We start from the raw sequence: 19,978 nt of genomic DNA on the forward strand, positions 1-19,978 counted from the left end.
TGTAACAAAGATATGTGTCCCTGTGATACTGGTGTATCAGCATTTGGGCGGGGAAAAACAAACAGAAACAACAGAGCCTTAATAATGTATGCCCATACTGTATTTCATACTTAACAGTGTACGTTTGCCAAAGCAAAATAGAAATATGACTTAGAAATGTATATCGAAAGGCACAGCATCAAAATACAATTTGACATGCAAGTTTTTCTTTAAAATTGGAGTAAACATTCAAACGTTGGCCTGTCTGTTGAATCCTACCAGCCGTCCGTCACAGGGTGAATACTTAGCTTAGCATAGCCGAGGGGTCGTTGCTTTCAGAAGCCTCCAGTCAAACAAAAAAGGCAAAATCACTACTGGCGTACAGTACTAAGGATAGAGCATGCATTCTCCTAAAGCTCATGAAAGATCTGATGTTTGTAACAAAACAAATTCCTTAAAAATCACTCTGAACATGACTTCCATTATTAGCACCCAAAACTCTCCGCTCGAGACTTTACATCACTGTCAGGACAGATGGCCCCTGTACATAAATATACATATTAAATATACATTCAGAGGAGCAGGGAGAAATGAGCATGCAAAATTTGGTCCACCAAAAACAGAAAGCATCGACCCGAGACTCACCCTGAGAAACAACACTGACCTCGTGGAGTTTCCCCCAAAGGACACGTAAAACTGGGGCTGGTTTTTGGCACATTTACGGTAATTTTTGTCTTATAATAGTAACCATACCCTACACCTGACTGGCTTTTTTTTCCCTCCATCCCTTCAGGGGTCAAGAAGGCTAAAACCGTGAGCTCGCACTGTGCATGGCTTTTAGGTCTCTTAATACGGATTTTACACAAAGTATCAGAGGAGCAAAGCACATTAAAATATTCCAGTTAAAAAAAATACAATAAAGACGTAAAAAAAAAAAAGTGGATGTGAGTCCACAGGAGGTGCAGTTCAGCTTATCATACAGTAGATCTGCCAAAACAAAAAGGCCCAAAACACTAAAAACCCTGAAATCTAAAACGTTGTTCCAGTTACTGTCAATGTGCTGTGCAGGTGTTGCTGCTGCCCGCTCTTCCTGTGTCGTCTGAGTTGGGCAAAAGAAGATTCTGTAATACTTTTTATCTCCATGTTTTTAAGGGTTCATCTTGAGAGTTTGCTGATGACTCGAATGAGCGCGGCGTTCTCGTCCTTCAGCCTCTGGTTGTCTGTTCTGAGGTCCCCCAGAACCTGCAGGAACATCAACAAGCGTTAGATTATATTTACCATCAAATAAAAAGGTTTACTTCATAAAGTAAAATCATTTTTATGAAATTAGACGATTAGCTTTCATGTGAGTTACTTTGATAACACTGCAGACAACTTTGCATTATCTTGGGAACCGGTTTTACAAAACAAGTACATTCACTTTGTGACGCACCCATAAACACAACTGACAAACTGACAGGTCCTGGTTGCTGCACTTGACCTGTGGCAGTGCAATAACAGACGCACGGTAGCGCCAAGTCAACTTCACTTTTCAGATAATCAGAACCCAAAATGAGGGAAATGCTTACTTTTAAATACAATTACACAGAATATATTTCGTTTTTAACCATATGATAATGCATATGTGGGATCGTGCATCGTGCAACACGACAATCAGATATCACTAAAAGGAGAAATGTGAATAGTGTTACAGCGGTTACAGCAGGTCTAACTTAAAACTCTCATACAGTGACCTCTAACGGCCAGTTAGGGATAGGATATACGATAGGATATACGTATAATTGATGTGTAGGCTAATCCATAGGTGCATTTGTACTTGTTGGTCCAAGGCAAACTACAATGGAGTTTCAGCATTTATTTTTTGCTTACGTGTCTGTATATTTAGTTTCAACCTGTTTCAGATCAAGATATTTATCAAAGACAACATCCTGTTTCAATCCATATCGACATCTAGCCTTCCAAAAATAACATTTTCACTGCCCTACCACTAGTACATTATTATGTAGAAAAAAGCTATATATAATAAAGGAATTTGATTGAATACATTATTTAATCTGATGAATCACTTAATTCAAATTCCTTAGTACTCCCATGGAACTAAAGAGCCGATCGCGTTCACACCGGTGTAGGTACCATATCTGCACGGCCTACCAGATTAGCACGGGGTCCGTTACGCTTACTAATGATGTCACGCATTGGCTGTACGGCAACCCAAGAGGACATTTTACACGGCCAAATTCCACAAAGAATATTAAAAAATAACAATCAACAGTGAATGTATGTTAGTGGAACTGTGTCAGGAAAGTGAAGTGATAATTAAGTAATGTTATTGAAGAACTGAAATGCATAAAATTGAAAGTTAATATGTATCATATCCCTCCGAAATATGGTCGTAGACTTTACTGATGATTTAGAATGTATTGAAACTTAGTTACTTACTCAACGTAAGAGCTTGTGCCTCTTCGGGGGGGTGCTAACATTTAAAGATAAACTTTATTCTTTACTTTCTCCGTCTTTATGATATCAGATACCGTCATGTTGTTTCCATAGCAACAACAACTTCCTGCCAACAGCTCCTGTTTCACCTGCTTAATAGTTATCATCACTGCCACTGTGGTCACATCAGGGACCCGTAACATTTACAATAGTTGAGATGTGAAGGGGGTTATGTTTTTTTGTCTATGTTCTGGGTTCCTGCAGTTGAACTGAACAGACAGTACACACGTTCAGAGGATGAAGCTGTTAACGTGCTGCTACCATAAACTGGCTGTAGCCCACAAACTGAAATAGAATGATCAAGTTATAGTAAATAATAACAAACTCCTGTGTTATAATTCCATACTCATAAATAAAATGAAATGCAAATAGCATTTTCTTGGCTGTGGACTTGTACTCTACATAATTATGTTGAGCTCATGGTAATCTAATTCAATAAACAATAACTGCAATGAACCGATAGCATTTTCTGACTCGTAAAATGATTGGATATGGTGTAATTTGTTAAATGATTCTGTGTTGAAAAATGTATATCTTTAAAAACTGCGTTGGTGTATGATCACATTTGATTTCTAATTTTAAATAAAAGGAAATAAATTCACAGTTATTGTCAAACAGGAGTTAAATCCATTTCTCGCTTATTCAAAGAATGTATCCCACCATATTCATAATTGATTGTCGATTGTTATTTTTTAATATTCTTTGCGGAATTTGGCCGTGTAAAATGTCCTCTTGGGTTGCCGTACAGTGGCTTTTGGCAAAGCTCAAAAATAAAACTCGAGAGAGATGAGCTATTGTTATTACAACGTGACTTAACTATTATTTAACAACTCTTTTTATTGGGTTCTTTTATTTGGGGTTAATTACATTGTCAGAATAAGTGAGAAATAGATTTAACTTCTGTTGGACAGCTATCATACTGAATAAATATTTACTGGGAATGTATGCAAAAATGTATGGCATATGGCTGTCTAACAGAAGTTAAATTCATTTCTCACTTATTCTGACAATGTACTTAACCCCAAATAAAAGAACCCAATAAAAAGAGTTGTTAAATAATAGTGAAGTCACGTTGTAATAACAATAACTCATCTCTCTCTCGTTTTCTTTTTGAGCGTTGCCAAAAGCCACTGTGTCAAGTGTCCTACTTGGGTTGCCGTCCGGAGTTCTCCAATATGGTGGACCATCTCGCACATGCGCACTGCAGATCGGGCACTGTGAGTAAATCGCCAAAACGCCGACACCTCCTCATCACTCCACCCATGTTTTTTTTGTGTTGCCATAAGCTATTCTCTCTCTGTTGGAGCGCGGGGCTAATGCTAATGGCAGCAAATACAATGGCGGATTCACAAAACTTTTCAGAGTTTTACGGGGCGTGGTTTGCAATTCACCCAGCCAATCAGAAATTGGAACTTTTTTCTCCCCAGGAAAGTAACACCTCTAAAAAGGGGGTAACATTTCTCATGAACTAAGTTCTCTTTTTGGGGTGAACGCAAAATCCCAGGAACTATCGGAACTAAACGGGAAAAGTACTCCGGTGTGAAAGCGCCTATTGGCTCAGCCCTAATGCCATGGACTACACTAAATTAATTCAGATTTTTTTATTTTGATGATGCTTACATGTAATGCGCTTTCACTTCATAAACTAAATGTATTTTCTTTTTGGAGACTTTCCATGTGAAAGCGGCATTACATGTGCAACTGTTCTACTCGGTGTTATGTGGAAATATCCTGTCAATCTTAATGTGTCTATAATGAACCACGGTACCTTCAGCTCATCCTCCAGTTCCACTGCCTTCCTCTGGAGGGACAGCTTCTCCTGTGGAACAGTTTGAACATCATTTCACCAGACAACATTTCACTTCTTCTCTAAAGGACCTGCTAAAATATGTTATCACATATCATAAAGTAAATGTAGCTAACGCATCAACATACACAGTTTAACTCTGGAACAGGAAATGACTGTTTTGTTTACGTTCCTTTATAGTCGAGTTGCCAGCACTTTGAACCCGGAAATGTTGAAAAGTAAGAAATGTATGGTACAGGTCCCCAGCACATAGAAACTGGCGGATGCTAACTTTCATATGTTGGGCAGTTTGCACAATTAGCATAAGTTGCGTTAGTTACCATTAAATTATAGAATATGAAGACAGTAGTTCAAAAATGGCTTGGCCGATATCGACAATTTTGGAGATATTGTGGGGGTTATTGAGGATGCCGAGTCAATTTCTGACATGTTCAGGAACCAAAATGGCAGTTTTAACCAGAAAGTGTCAATATTTGTACTCTCTGTGGGCCGATTGTTGGCCACTTTCTGGTTAAAACTGCCTTTTTGGATCCTGAAAAGATCAGAAATGGATTCAGAATCCTCAATAACGAAAAAAAGGCCAAGGCGTTTTTTAACTATTGTCTGCATAGGCTATGATGGTAATAATTATAATTAATGCAACTTAAGCTAATTGTGCTAATTGTCAACCATATGAAAGTTAGCATCCGGCAGTTTCTTTGTGTTGGTGACCAGTACTATACATTTATCAAATTAAACATGGAGGTACTCAACATTTATGGGTTCACAACAGGACTCTGAGCTGGCAAACAGACTGTTAGTTGTCATGGTTTTTATATATACAGTACAGGAGGTTTGTTCCTAGAGATAGAGACACAGTGAGAAAATAAATGGACTTACAAATTTCTCCAGTTCCAGCAGGGCCGGTCTGTCGGTGCCGCTATCTTGATTCTGCCACAGAGACACAGTGTTAAACAGCTGACCGTTCAACTATACAACCCTCATTTCTGTTGCACACTTCTCAAATACACTCACTTCTGAAAGCAGAGGGGGATACCACAAGGCCAGATCAGAGGGTTAACGAGGTATGTTTAGCCTAAAGCAAGAGTTTCCCTTACAGCTGCTGTCTTTTAACCTGGCTAAATCAACATGGCAACTTACGCTGCAGAAATAACATGATCAGAGGAATCCATTGTTAACAAATATGTTTCGATAGCTTGTCGATGAAGGGCCAAAAAGACACTCCAAAGTTAGGCTAACTTCAGGTGAAATAAGTTGGCCAATTGCCCACATTTTTACTTCTTATGTTTATATAATATTATATATATATATATATATATATATATATATATATATATATATATATAATATTATATATATATATATATATATATATATACACAGTGGGGCAAAAAAGTATTTAGTCAGCCACCAATTGTGCAAGTTCTCCCACTTAAAAAGATGAGGCCTGTAATTTTCATCCTAGGTATACCTCAACAAAAGTTCATCTCAATACTTTGTTATATACCCTTTGTTGGCAATGACAGAGGTCAAACGCTTTCTGTAAGTCTTCACAAGGTTTTCACACACTGTTGCTGGTATTTTGGCCCATTCCTCCATGCAGATCTCCTCTAGAGCAGTGATGTTTTGGGGCTGTCACTGGGCAACACGGACTTTCAACTCCCTGCAAAGATTTTCTATGGGGTTGAGATCTGGAGACTGGCTAGGCCACTCCAGGACCTTGAAATGCTTCTTACGAAGTCACTCCTTCGTTGCCCGGGCGCTGTGTGTTTGGGATCAGTGTCATGCTGAAAGACCCAGCCATGTTTCATCTTCAATGCCCTTGCTGATGGAAGGAGGTTGTCACTCAAAATCTCACGATACATGGCCCCATTCATTCTTTCCTTTACACGGATCAGTCGTCCTGGTCCCTTTGCAGAAAAACAGCCCCAAAGCATGATGTTTCCACCCTCATGTTTCACAGTAGGTATGGTGTTCTTTGGATGCAACTCAGCATTATTTCTCCTCCAAACACGTCAAGTTGAGTTTTTACCAAAAAGTTCTATTTTGGTTTCATCTGACCATATGACATTCTCCCAATCCTCTTCTGGATCATCTAAATGCTCTCTAGCAAACTTCAGACGGGCCTGGACATGTACTGGCTTAAGCAGGGTGACACGTCTGGCACTGCAGGATTTGAGTCCCTGGCGGCGTAGTGTGTTAGTGATGGTAGCCTTTGTTACTTTGGTCCCAGCTCTTTGCAGGTCATTGACTAGGTCCCCCCGTGTGGTTCCGGGATTTTTGCTCACCGTTCTTGTGATCATTTTGACCCCACGGGGTGAGATCTTGCGTGGAGCCCCAGATCGAGGGAGATTATCAGTGGTCTTGTATGTCTTCCATTTTCTAATAATTGCTCCCACAGTTGATTTCTTCACACCAGGCTGCTTACCTATTGCAGATTCAGTCTTCCCAGCCTGGTTCAGGTCTACAATTTTGTTTCTGGTGTCCTTTGACAGCTCTTTGGTCTTGGCCATAGTGGAGTTTGGAGTGTGACTGTTTGAGGTTGTGGACAGGTGTCTTTTATACTGATAACGAGTTCAAACAGTTGCCATTAATACAGTTAACACGTGGAGGACAGAGGAGGCTCTGAACGAAGAAGTTACAGGTCTGTGAGAGCCAGAAATCTTGTTTGTTTGGAGGTGACCAAATACTTATTTTCCACCATAATTTGCAAATAAATTCTTTAAAAATCAGACAATGTGATTTTCTGGATTTTTTTTTTCTCATTTTGTCTCTCATAGTTGAGTTATACCTAGGATGAAAATTACAGGCCTCTCATCTTTTTAAGTGGGAGAACTTGCACAATTGGTGGCTGACTAAATACTTTTTTGCCCCACTGTATAAGGGACGCTCAAGTCAAAATTCAGCCCTGGTCTGGCGGAAACACTGGTACTAGGTCAGTGTACGTTTTGGTCATTGGATTTTCTTTTCACAAATGGATATTCAAAAACAAAAAACGACTGGATATTTGATTTTTGTTTTCAAATTGAAAAACCAAAATTGAAATACCAGGCGTTTTTCTTTATCATGGTCAAAAATGGATTTACTAAACTTAAAAAACGGGATGATTTTCATTTTTTACTTCTCAAAACAAAAAATAAAATCACTAGAAAACAGAAACAAAAAAAACCCTATTTTTTCATATTCTGCTACCGGAAGTTGTCTTTCAAAATAAGAGCGCAGATGAGGACGGTCAATCCGTGTATCTACGGTCCATTTGTTTTCACAACGAAAACAGCCAAGAAACATATTGAGCCCAGAACATGAATGTTATTAAGGGCTTTAAATATAATAGGCCTATGTCTAAAATGGACAACATTGTTAGGAGATTTCAACAGCGATTCTGCACTGCGGTCACTCGACCGTCTCTCGATTTTGTTATTATTTTTTCTGCCAGTAGTCCTTCATGACATCGATCCTGTTGGACTCAGTAGGCTAGTAGTGAAACTACTCCCACAACAAGTACTATGAAGTACTTACTGTGTACTTTTTGAGTATTCCTCTGTCAATGTCCCCTCCTGAGAACAAGAACGCATGTTTCTCTACTATTTTGAATCAGCGTTAAAACACCTTTCTTCATGAGACTAATATTGTTGAACGGAGTATTTTAAGAGGATGGTAGACATGATATCAGCAATACTTCCAGTCAGTAGTCCGGCAGCAGAATTTTTACCCCTTTGAAGTTAATAACAATATTGATATTATATAGATATAGCATATTTGATGCAGTCTTTCTGAACACTTTTAAAATAAAATACTGCAAATTAAGAATATTTGTAATGTTCAGATAGTGCCTTAACCCTCTATGGCATGACTTTTTATTTTGGAAGGAAACAAATGTTTCACCATGTGTTTTACTGTGCTACGAGGGTATTGAAACATCAAGGATTTCTACAATTCAGAAGAAATAGAAAAAACAACTCTATATGAATTCAAAAGGTTTTCTTTGTGTGTGTGTGTGTGTGTGTGTGTGTGTGTGTGTGTGTATATAGATATATATATGTGTGTGTGTGTGCGTGTCTGTGCGTGTGTTTTAATCAGCGTTGAAATAAATGTCTTCCTGAGACTGATATTGTTGGACAGAGTATTTTAAGAGGATGGTAGACATGATATCAGCAATACTTCCAGTCAGTACTCCAGCAGCAGCATTTTTACACCTTGGAAAGTCTTTAGAGTCTGGCCTGGATAGCTGGTCCCAACTATCCTTCAGCAAAGTGACACACTCTGTCACATGGTTGCCCTCTTATGATGCTGCTGTCTTTTAATATATAACTATTTCTCCGCCGCTAGTTCGTACCTCGCAGGTTCTTCAGTCTCATCAGCCTCATCCTTCCATCAGTCCCAGTCAACGCCTCCGGCACACTTCCAGTGTCTGACTCCATATGATATTGTCCTGATGCTGTAAGGTTGATGCCCCATGATCACACAATGACCCCTCTAAAGTCTGAGTGCCAAGGACCTCATATTATATCTGTCATTAATGTTACATCACCCATTATTACGATTTTCTTTCCTTTTTTCTCTTCTCTTAACTGAATAGTCCTGTATTTAAGTATAATACAATGTAAAGTCCTTTTCCTGAACCATTTTAAGGCTTCAAAACAGGGATTTTTAAGGGTATGTGTTTTGGAGAAATGACAATCAATGGCCCAGAATTGTACTTTATAAACTATGAATCTTGTGGTGCTTGAAAAAATACACACTGGTTAAGCCGGCCAGGTTATGCCTTTTATGGAGCCCTTTTTTTCAATATTTATTAAAATGTCACTAGTTATTTAAACAAACCACTATCTGAGGATAATACAAGCAACCATAAAACGCCCTTTATCTAGAGAGCCATTGAAGACCATGAAGAATGTATCCTTACACAAATCTTTTCACCTGCTGTAAGTTAAGGCACTATCTGTGCAGAACATTTAAAATATTCTTAAATTGCAGTATTTTATTTTAAAAGTGTTCAGAAAGACTGCATCAAATATCTATATAATATCAATATTGTTATTAACTTCAATCAAAGTCAATATAAATAGCGGGCAAGACTTTCCAAGGGGTAAAACTCCTACTGCCGGACTACTGACTGGAAGTATTGCTGATATCATGTGTACCATATCCTCTTAAAATACTCTGTCCAACAATATCAGTCTCATGAAGAAAGGTGTTTTAACGCTGATTCAAAATAGCAGAGAAACATGCATTCTTGTACTCAGGAGGGGACATTGACAGAGGATTACTTAAAAAGTAAACAGTAAGTACTTCATAGTACTTGTTGTGGGAGTAGTTTCACTACTAGCCTACTGAGTCCAACAGGATCGATGTCAAGAAGAACTATTGGCAGAAAAAATAATAAACTCGAGAGACGGCTGAGCTGACCGCAGTTAGGGCTGGGCGATATATCGAGTTTACACGATACATCGTGGATTACACTCCATGCGATGTCGTAAATGACCACATCGTGAACATCGAGTATTATGTTGTCAAATCAATTTCCCGCCGCGGCCAAAATGAGCTTTCCTTTCTCCCTCATAGACACAGTCACACACGCAGGCACACACGCAGGCCCCGTCTAACTTGCACACAAACATTACACACATGCACAGTGACAGAGAGCAGGGTTCGACATTATAAATGGCCCGCTGGCTCGGAAGCACTATTTAGACACCCCGGGCCAGCATAACGTACTTTCCACTTGCCCGCTCGGGCCACTAAAAATATTGCTTAAAAAAAATAAAATTGTCCAGTGGTATAGGTACTTTGACAAGCAATTTTGTTAAATTGTTTCGTTTATTAACGCTACAACATAGCGTTTCGTGAGGCGGTTGTCGTTGTTGGTTGAAAGGCAAACGGGAGCCTGCTAGCGTTGGCTCCGCAGCAGCTGTTTGCTGCAGAGCCAGCGCGAGCAGGCTCCCGTTTGCCCGTGAGCGCCGGGCAAAAAACTATCTTCAAATAAAAGAAAGTCACCGGAGGAGTTAAAGGAGAGTGACAGGGAGCATGAGAAGAAGAGGGAGAGAAAGTTTCAGCCAGCTTGATTGATGGAGTTGGCTTCTAGTGGTGCAGCGACGCGTCCTAAAACCCTTTTATAATCTATCGATTAGATTTATGATTCTAAAATTATAAAAGTAGGGTAGACATGTGGAGATTATCCGGCTGAACAAAACGTGCATTTATCAAACAGGTTTGTTTTCCACAGACCTTATTTCCAGCTATTTTCCAAAACCTGTGGAGAAATCCCATTGCTTTTTTGTCGAGGGAACCAGCAGCTTCCTTCCTGGTTTAGGACGCGTCACTGCACCTCTCAATATGATGCCAATATAAACAAGGTCTTCTGTCGGCTCTGTACATCAATGCCGACCTATGCTGACAAGTAAGTGAAGAGTAGAAAATATAAAGGTATTGGCTTTAGGGAAATGTCCCAGCAGTTTAGGAGAATGAAGGTTCTAATCTAATACATAGCCATAACATGTCTAACTCCTGATAATGACAGGAAGACAGAAAGCGCATTATACAAATAATAATAATAATACTACTCATAATAATAGCAGACATTTTTGAACAATGACCACAATATCATTATTTTCATAAACCAAATATGAACAATTGAGGAAAATGAGGAAGAACTGATGATTCAAATGTTGTAGTACAAGTAGTAATGTAGTTAGTGCATAAATTACTATTGCAACAAATGTGTTAATTTTCTTCATTATTAGTCGATTTTTTTTAATGCAGACATATGTTGCAGGGACTACTAGAATCATCATACTGGCGTGACTGTAAACATCGGGGGGTTAAATAATAATTAAAACAATTTTTTTTTTTAGAGGACATTTCAGAATATCGCGATATATATCGTAAATCTATATAGTATAGTATATATATAGTCAGTAAATATCGCGATATCATTTAGAGACCATATCGCCCAGCCCTAACCGCAGTGCAGAATCGCTGTTGAAATCTCCAAACAATGTTGTCCATTTTAGACATAGGCCTATTATATTTACAGCCCTTAATAACATAAATTTTCTGGGCTCAAAATGTGTCTTGGCTGTTTTCGTTGTGAAAACAAATGGACCGTAGATACACGGATTGACTGTCCTCATCTGCGCTCTTATTTTGAAAGACAGAATATATAATAATATGAAAAAACGGGGGGTTTTTTTGTTTCTGTTTTCTAGTGATTTTATTTTTTGTTTTGAGAAGTAAAAAATGAAAATCATCCCGTTTTATAAGTTTAGTAAATCCATTTTTGACCATGATAAAGAAAAACGCCTTGTATTTCAATTTTGGTTTTTCAATTTCAAAAACAAAAATCAAATATCCAGTCATTTTTTGTTTTTGAATATCCTGTTGTGAAAAGAAAATCCAATGACCAAAACATACACTGACCGTACTAGGTAACATTTGACAGACGTGTACTTTACTTGAGTATTTCAGTGTGTTGCTACTTCCACCCCACTACAGTTCAGAGGTAAATGGTGTACTTTTACTCCACCACATGTATTTAATACCTTTAGTTACTTCACAGATCTGGATGAATGATGTGAAATCTAATCAAGTGTTAAATCAGACTTTAGTTCCACTTGGAGTAAATTCACAAGCTACCCTGCCGTATACAAAGTCATTCAAACTAGCTGCACCTTTACCAGCTTTGAGAACACTTTCATGATCAATCATTATAAAACATATCATATCTATTATTCTGAAATGGACCAATCTGCACAATCACTACTTTTACTGTCGCAACTTTAACTAGATTTTGATGCACACACACTTACCTGTTGGAGTCTCTCCAGCTCCACCTTGTTCTGGCTGAGCAGCAGCTCCTTCTCCTGCAGCTTGTCCTTCAGAGCCAGGTTCTCCTGCAGGACCTTTAGGTAGAGCTATACACACACACACACACACACACACACACACACACACACACACACACACACACACACACACACACACACACACACACACACACACACACACACACACACACACACACACACACACACACACACACACACACACACACACACACACACACACACACACACACACACACACACACACACACACACACACACACACACACACACACACACACACACACACACACACACACACACACACACACACACACACACACACACACACACACACACACACACACACACACACCTTGAGACTACAAAACCCTGAAGAGATAGTGATCCTTAGTGCAGAGAGGAGCAGCATGGTGGATGCTACAGTTGAGTCTGGCAGGGTTTCCTGGTAATTCCTCACTAGAGCATGTTGGGTAATCATCCTGCCCTGATGTGTCCACACCTCAGATATAATTCAGTGTCAGCCCTCAGGTATGTTTTTCAGGAATGTGTGATCTTTTCTGTAAGAAGGTCAGAAACGTACCGTTCTGTAGTCAGAGGAGGAGTCTCCTGGTAGACTCTCACTGCGGAGACAAACAAGAGATATTAATGCGCCCAAAAAATATCACAGGGCTATACATTTCCATCTTAAAATGTACCTTCATGAACTGGAAATAATACATTTCTGTTCACTACACAGTGGCAACCTAGAAGGTTCATATAGAATATAACAGTCACAGTCTTCTCCAGCGAACCGTTAAATCCATCCATAAAATAACAAAAGCCATAACATGGAAACAAATCTGGGTTTTTGTTTTTTTGCGGAAAGAAAATAGTACTAAAAAATAATGATTCTGCTTTCTTGGCTTGTCTCTGATACAATGCAATATAAAAACAACATCAAAAAGAGATGAAGAAAATGAACGACTGAAACCATATGCAAGAGATTACAAACAGTAACACTTACTTGGAATTACTGTTCCAATCGTCCAAATGAGCGTCCTCCTCTTCATTCTTAAAACAAACAAAGAAAGCTCACTATCTGCACAGCACTGTACTTCCATCTGAATGAATACATACTACAAAGAAGGGGACTTCACAAATCTTTGTGTTCTTAACCACACTTTATTCATTACATTTTGGTAGTAAAATTCTCTGATTGGACAGTCATTGATATGATCTGTCTCAGCTTGTTGCAGCATTGTATTTACAGAAGTTGAAATGTTGTACCAAATTATGTATGTAGTCAACTGACAGTCAAATCAAAGAAGCACAAGTTAAAAAAAGTCAGCGGTTAAAATAATATGCAAAGCAGGAAGCTTTTACTATTGTGCAACATAAATAAAGTGCTCCATTTTAGAATAAAATAACACATTTTAGCTTGAATGACCATTTTTCTATTTCTTTTTAAAAACGTTTAATAGGCTCAAATAATGTTATAGTCAGCGGTGCACATCACTTTTTTGCCCTGGTTCTCAAAGGAGCACCTGGAGATGTTGCTTGGTGCTCATCCTTAAAATGAAATAAACCGTAACTTTTTAGGGGGTCTTGACTTTATTTGCCAGACACACGGCACTGAACACACATGCAGAGGTGAACACAAGACAACATTAGCACGACCAGTAATCCTACAAGCTGTCATCACTACCCTCCTCCTGACTGTTCTCCTCTCTGTCAGACATGGTAGCTGATGATGTAGGCCTACTCTTTCTCTCTGGTTGAGTCTGCGATTAGCTGCTTGCATCCACAAGTCAACAGCTGGTTTTGGGTCGAAAGTCTCTGTTGTCATCTTAGACAAGTGGATGTAATCAAATAAGTGTATGTGAACATAACCAATAACCTACCATAGCCAATAACAAATGAGTGTGTAACTTATTTTATTTGTGTTGTTCATTCATATCTTATTTTACCTTAACATTTATGCATTTCTTTTTATCTCTCCAGTTTTAAAGGATATTTTTGGTTACTGTCCTATAGTATACATTTGAATGATTTCAAACCTGTTTATCCCAATCATTATAAAGGAGTGCCTTGGAAATATGTGTTTACATAAATTGTGACCAAACCATTTGAACTTAGACGAAGAGTCCTTTACCTCACTGAGTTGTAGTTATCAGCCTCTCAGTCTGACTGGAGAGGACTCTCCCTCCACATTATTGTAGAAACATCTTCTTCTTATATCAGTTAGAGCAGCTAGCACCAGATTCTAATAAGAACAGTGCCGGTACCGGGCGGTGCGCCCTCCCTCTCTCCCACGCTCAGTCGCACTTTGGCTGTGAGCTGCGGGTGCCAGATAAGCCAACATCCCCCATTTTCATCACTTACAGCACCCATCGTACAGGGCAAATGAAACGTGTAACCGGGGTGAAAAGGGTGTTACATTTACTTAATTATGAATGTTGTTACATCAAGGCCGAAAATTAGGATGAGCCCCAACGGTCCAAAATGTTTTTTCCCTCCCAGAGCTGCCAGCGCAGCGCCTCCCCAGATCTGGCGCTCTAGGCGAACATCTATAACGCCAGTGCTACGGGCCGGCCCTGAGTTCATATGCAACTCGCAAATATCTTTCTCTCTCTCTCCTCTCTTCTCTCTCTTCTCTCTTCTCTCAATGTTGGCATGAAAATGCGCCTTTTTTCAAATGACCAGGTGCTCTTTTTTTGGCGCATGCGCACCTGCGCACCAGTTATGTGCAGCCCTGGTTATAGTATACATGTTGAACAGCTTTGACCTTCTTTTTTCTTTCTTTCAAAAATATATATATCGTTGAGTTTATCCTGCCTGGATTCTAAATCTGGGTCTAAATGGAATTAGATATATTCTCATAAACATATGCAGCTGCTCATTGATGACCTTGGAAACATATTTAATAACCTTCATAATGGAGAAAGCTGCCTAAAAGACTGTAAGTGAGACATGTTCAAGATCTGCCTACTGTCCCAGAGACCAGTTGGGTTTTGTCTTACGGTGGCACTTCAAATGTCCTTTCCCCTACTTTCCACATCACTGCAAAAATGAATTGATTAGACAGTTACCTCTGCGTCTGGCAGAACGATGCCAGTGGAGCGTCTCTCCTTCCTCCCTCTCCTCCTGTCCTTCACTCCCAGACGCTTCTCCCCCTCCGCCTCCACCTGGCTCAGCGCGTCTGTATCTGAAACACATGCAGGCCCACAGAAACAAGTCAAAAATCGAACTACCAATAAATATCCAAAAGAGAATGCATATGAGAAACACAACTCAAACACAGAAGTTAACGTGAGGCTGGAGACTTCAGGATAACTTCAGGATTGACCCGAACAAATGCGCAGTCATCAGCAGTGGCGGAGGGTAACTAAGTACATTTACTTAAAGAGGCCCTATTGTGCTTTTTGGAGCTTTGCCTCTCCTGTAGTCTTATATAACACATCAAATAATGACACTTCAAAAAAAGATATAATAAAAGATAAAATAATATAGAATAAAAGTAAGTAAAAGTGTGCATGTTGTACAATAAGATATATACTCAAATATATACAGTGGAGTATAGGTATAAATAAGATATTAAAGAGGCTCTATTGTGCTTTTCCCTTTCCCTGTAGTATCTTCTGTAGCTATGTGTGCATGTAAATGGTCTGCAAAGGCTACAATCCCTGTGTTCCCTACAGAGAGTTTCTCTCCCACACTCCCCTGCCTGAAACGCCGCCATTCGACTCCTTTATTTACTTCTATAAAATAGTGACATCACTATGAAACACTCACGCTTCTATTGGCTAGCGCTCCAATACATTGTACTTGATAGGCTAAGGGTCTGAACATCTCTAAGCGGCTGTCACAAAAGAGCCGACAACCAATCAGAGTAGTCTAGCCTCTGGAAGAAGCTTTAGTTTCTTTGCATTGTTCATAAGAAATATAATGCATTATCCACACATTAACTTGTACTTTAGTTGGATTTAAAAATGGCCATTCTGCTTGACAGTACTTTGAGTGTATTTTGATGCCTATACTTTTGTACTTTGAATGCTGGACTTGTAACAAAGTATTTCTACCTAAACCGTGGTATTTCTACTTTAGTTGAGTGTGAGATTTAAGTACTTCTTCCAACTCCAGTCATCAAGTATCCAAATTGTACTTTCTGTTTAACAGGAAGCTCCCTTTTCTTTGTCAGATCTCTGCAAGTTGAGTCTTGAGTTCCCCATCAGAAAAACCAAACAAGAGTGGAGCGTGGGAGGGGGCGAAAAAACACCATAAAGAGGAAGATGTACACAACCAACTACACTATGACTTTATGGTAAACCACGCCTAATGATCAACACCAGCAGCAGAAGCTCATGCGAGAAAACCTAATTTCCTATCTGGCAGGGCACTCCACCCAAAACATACATCATGGTTATATTTGGCAGTCTGCATAACAGTAAACATTTGACTGGTGCGCACCCCTTTCAGCAGGCGTGATGGTAACGATGGGGCTGACAGGCTGGATGCTGCGAGGGGGGGGCTCTTCAGCTTTAGCCACCGTCTTCTCCGCTTCCTTCAAATCTGTCAGAGTCACACCCTGCAGGCACAGAGCAGAGAACGAAATCACGCAACAGTTTCTTAGAAATGTATTCTGCCTCTCCATCGAGAAGTTAACCACAATGTGCTACACTTCAATAGAATAGATAAGGGTGTTTAGGCTTCTGGCCCAATACTCAAATTGGCTAAAGCTACTCAATACTCATTTTACATGTATGCCTTTGAACATTTGTTTGGAGTTCTGGATGAAAATGGTCCAAAGATAATAAATATAATGATTCTGTTTGGTAAAATACATATTTTTTATTTCATTGTACCTGGTGCAATGACAATAAAGGAACTATAATCTATTCTTATCTTGATTAAGGGTTTCGAAGAAATACATTGCAAATCCAATTTCTATATGAAAAAATGACAGCCTTCGATAGCTATTTGAAGAAACAAGGGAATGAGATTAGAAGGTAGAGAAAATGGATCTGTTATATGTTATAGTAGCACATGCAGCCTTTCCACTTTCTCCTATGATATCTGTGTTTTTGTCTTGGTTTTTACTTTCCTTCCCTACCACACACTTGTAGACACAGAAGGCAGTAGGGCAGTGAAGAGAAGAGATGCCTCAAAGATTATTTTGTTTGCCATGTAAACAAAAATACAACAAGAAGAAGCAGCAGCAGCAGTACCTGTGTGGAGCGGCGAGACTGCCGCATCAGCCGTGAGCGAGCTTTCCTCTGAGACTCAGACTCCTCGTCTCTGCTTGGAGCCTGGAACCTAAACACATCAACAAATCATATGTTACATACACAGTATTAAGGCCATTTTCTACAAACAAACACTAACATGTGGCTTTCTCTTGAGGGAGATAAACATTTTAGATGTCATAATAAATGTGTTGATGTTGTTGATGCCTATGAGATTAACTATGTTAGGAAGTCACGTACTGAGGAAGCTGAATGTTCGATTGTATCAAACTTGCCACAAGGTCAGCATTTTTTTTTATAATGATGTTTAGGAAACATTCTGTCACAGAATAAAACATATGGTCTTTCCTTCCATGCCACATGAAGTTAAAGTATTCAGAACTATCAACTCTCAATATTATGAAGAATTTCTCTGACATTTATTTTGTGGGAAAGGTTACATGCAGCATCATGGGAACAATAGTCAAATCCTAAACAAGTGATGGAAAGGATATTTATAACATATGGGATTTTGACAGTTAATATAATCTATCAATGTTCAAAACGTACTTCTACAATGCTCTCCTGCCACCAGACTCTGCTTGACAGAGTCAGACACACTACCAGAACCTTTTTTAACACCAACTCTGGGATGAAAAAATCAGAATAAGTCAAACATATTGCCTAGTTCAGCAGGTTTTCCAAGGTTTAAAAACCTGCATATACATGCCAGTTTTGTTAGAAACAGAGTATTAAATAACCCTTGTCATATACCAGGCATGACATATTGTTGGATAGGGCATAAAGTAGAATTAAGTGGTATTAAATTAGGGTTCCTGTCTTGTTTCTTACTTGCGCCTGTCTGTGTTGGGGGTGTTGGGGCTCTCAGCCGCACCTTCCCTGGTCTGAGGGGTGGGTTGGACTCTAGCGGTGCGGTTAGCCTTGTCCTGCTCCTTCTCCTCATCACCTCTCTCCTCTGGTGTCTGAAAAACACAAGAAAAACACCAGAAACTTAACTGTAATGAACTGTTCCAAATCCATATGCTATGGCCCTAGGGGGGAAACGTCATTAATGTCAACGTGCTGTTCAAATGTGTCTTTTTAGATCACAGTAAGAAAAGACCAGAAGAAGTTTCTTCACATGTCTTCATCAGAAGTGTGTCTAAAACCTCAGATGAAATGATGTGTGGGAAGGCGGGAACTCTTAGATTAAATCAGTAAGTGTTCAATTAGATTTACTCCTCCATTTGAAATACCTATCACTCATGTTGGTTTTAATATTGCATGTACATTAGATGTTCCACAATTTGACCTCTTCTCAGATTTCTCTGATCTCAACACTATTGAATCAAAATCCCAGTCCTTACTGCACATTTGTTTCTATTAAACTGCCATTCAAGTTTGTGGGTTTAGTTTTTGGGAGCTTTAATAACATCAATTGTTAGTATTGTTACGTTGAACCCAAACAAGCTATTTCTAATGCATATGCTATGTGGTGGAGTGTGTGAGTATCCGATATAACAGAAGAAAAGGATGATGAATATGCAATATTATGTCTTATTCAACAGTCAGACTATTACTAATTGTAGAACACAAATTAACCAAAGATCTTCAGAGAAGAGTAAAATATGTTTGCAATATCAAAGATGTTTTACTACATTTGGAAGACTTGGCAGAGAGAAACAGCTTTTTGTGTGGCATTTGGACTTTTGATCAGTGATTTTTACCTTGTCCGCAGGGCTAACCGTGGACGTGGTCGCACTTTCTGGACTGGACACGGTGGAGCTTTCTGAAAAAGGGGGAGAAAGCATATCTTTGAATCAGCATGCAAACAGATGTGTAGTAGTTCTGGTAAGACTGTCAGAAGAGCCGCTGTCTTACCGGGGCAGCTCTCTTTCTCCTCGCTCAGCTCCAGGCCCCCTGACACGCCTCTCTCTTTGGACTGGTCCTGCACATTCATCTTTTCTTTACTGCTCATCCTGCACACTGAGCTCCTGGAAAGAGGACAGAAGCTAGTTATGAGGGGCCTCAATGGATGAGATAAAGGGAGACTTGTTTAGGTCTCCCTGCGCTTATTACATGCTACTGTTTATTTTGCCGTAATATATGTTGTTAAGGAATTTAACGTTAGCGCCTAATAGATTGGTGCATGAATGAGTCCTTAATCCAGGATATTGGTTAGCATTTACTGTTTAACGGTTCTTTCTTCTCAAAGTCAACGTTTTGTTTGGTTCTAACATTTTAATTACATCAGTATAAACAGCTGCTGCTAACATCGACTTCATGAGACTGCTAAAACGTCATCACGCTAAACATTAGCCACCTTTAGCCTAACGTTGGTGACCTGAAGTTACATGACCATCATGTAGTTAGTTTATAGCCTAACTTTAGGTTTTCACTTCTGTTTTGCATTTGCCAAATATGCCATTGCTTATTCACTGCACCACTCTATACCGGTCAGGGAAACCTGCCCTAAATGTACACAGGAAGGAACCCATTTTATAAAAAAAAAGAAGAGAAACATGTGTTATTCAGATAAGTTGCATATTGATATCTACCCCTCCGCCGTTTGTTTTGTGCGTTTGGAGCAGTGGAGCCTTGTTGGTTTTGCTTTTCCAATATGGACTGTGGAGAGATAGAGGGAGCTG

The 19,978-nt window shown here is 39.4% G+C and overlaps 1 protein-coding gene across 1 annotated transcript; it reads right to left on the reverse strand.

Annotated features, from left to right (window-relative positions):
* Window positions 1-82: 82 nt before the first annotated feature.
* Window positions 83-19,955, reverse strand: ppp1r12c (protein phosphatase 1, regulatory subunit 12C). The gene is made up of 13 exons (XM_079678810.1): window positions 19,890-19,955; window positions 19,212-19,323; window positions 19,058-19,119; window positions 18,183-18,313; window positions 17,334-17,421; window positions 16,576-16,693; window positions 15,198-15,313; window positions 13,133-13,179; window positions 12,710-12,749; window positions 12,091-12,195; window positions 5,162-5,212; window positions 4,244-4,294; window positions 83-1,221 (listed from the first exon to the last, which is right to left on the reverse strand). The coding sequence occupies exons 2-13, from the start codon at window positions 19,306-19,308 to the stop codon at window positions 1,135-1,137; spliced, it is 993 nt and encodes a 330-aa protein (XP_079534936.1). The 5' UTR covers window positions 19,309-19,323; window positions 19,890-19,955; the 3' UTR covers window positions 83-1,134.
* Between the last annotated feature and the right edge of the window lie 23 nt (window positions 19,956-19,978).

This window comes from Notothenia rossii, assembly GCF_949606895.1.
Source record: "Notothenia rossii genome assembly, chromosome: 1".
NCBI classification, from domain to species: Eukaryota; Metazoa; Chordata; class Actinopteri; order Perciformes; family Nototheniidae; genus Notothenia; species Notothenia rossii.

Bases quoted from the DNA above. Each gene is read 5' to 3' on its own strand.
- ppp1r12c (XM_079678810.1), bottom strand. From the start codon at position 19,308: ATGAGCAGTAAAGAAAAGATGAATGTGCAGGACCAGTCCAAAGAGAGA. The intron at 17,422-18,182 runs GTAAGAAACAAG...TGATGTGTTTAG, and splicing joins CCCAACACAGACAGGCGCAA to GTTCCAGGCTCCAAGCAGAG. The intron at 1,222-4,243 runs GTACCGTGGTTC...ATGTTCCTGCAG, and splicing joins AACTGGAGGATGAGCTGAAG to GTTCTGGGGGACCTCAGAAC.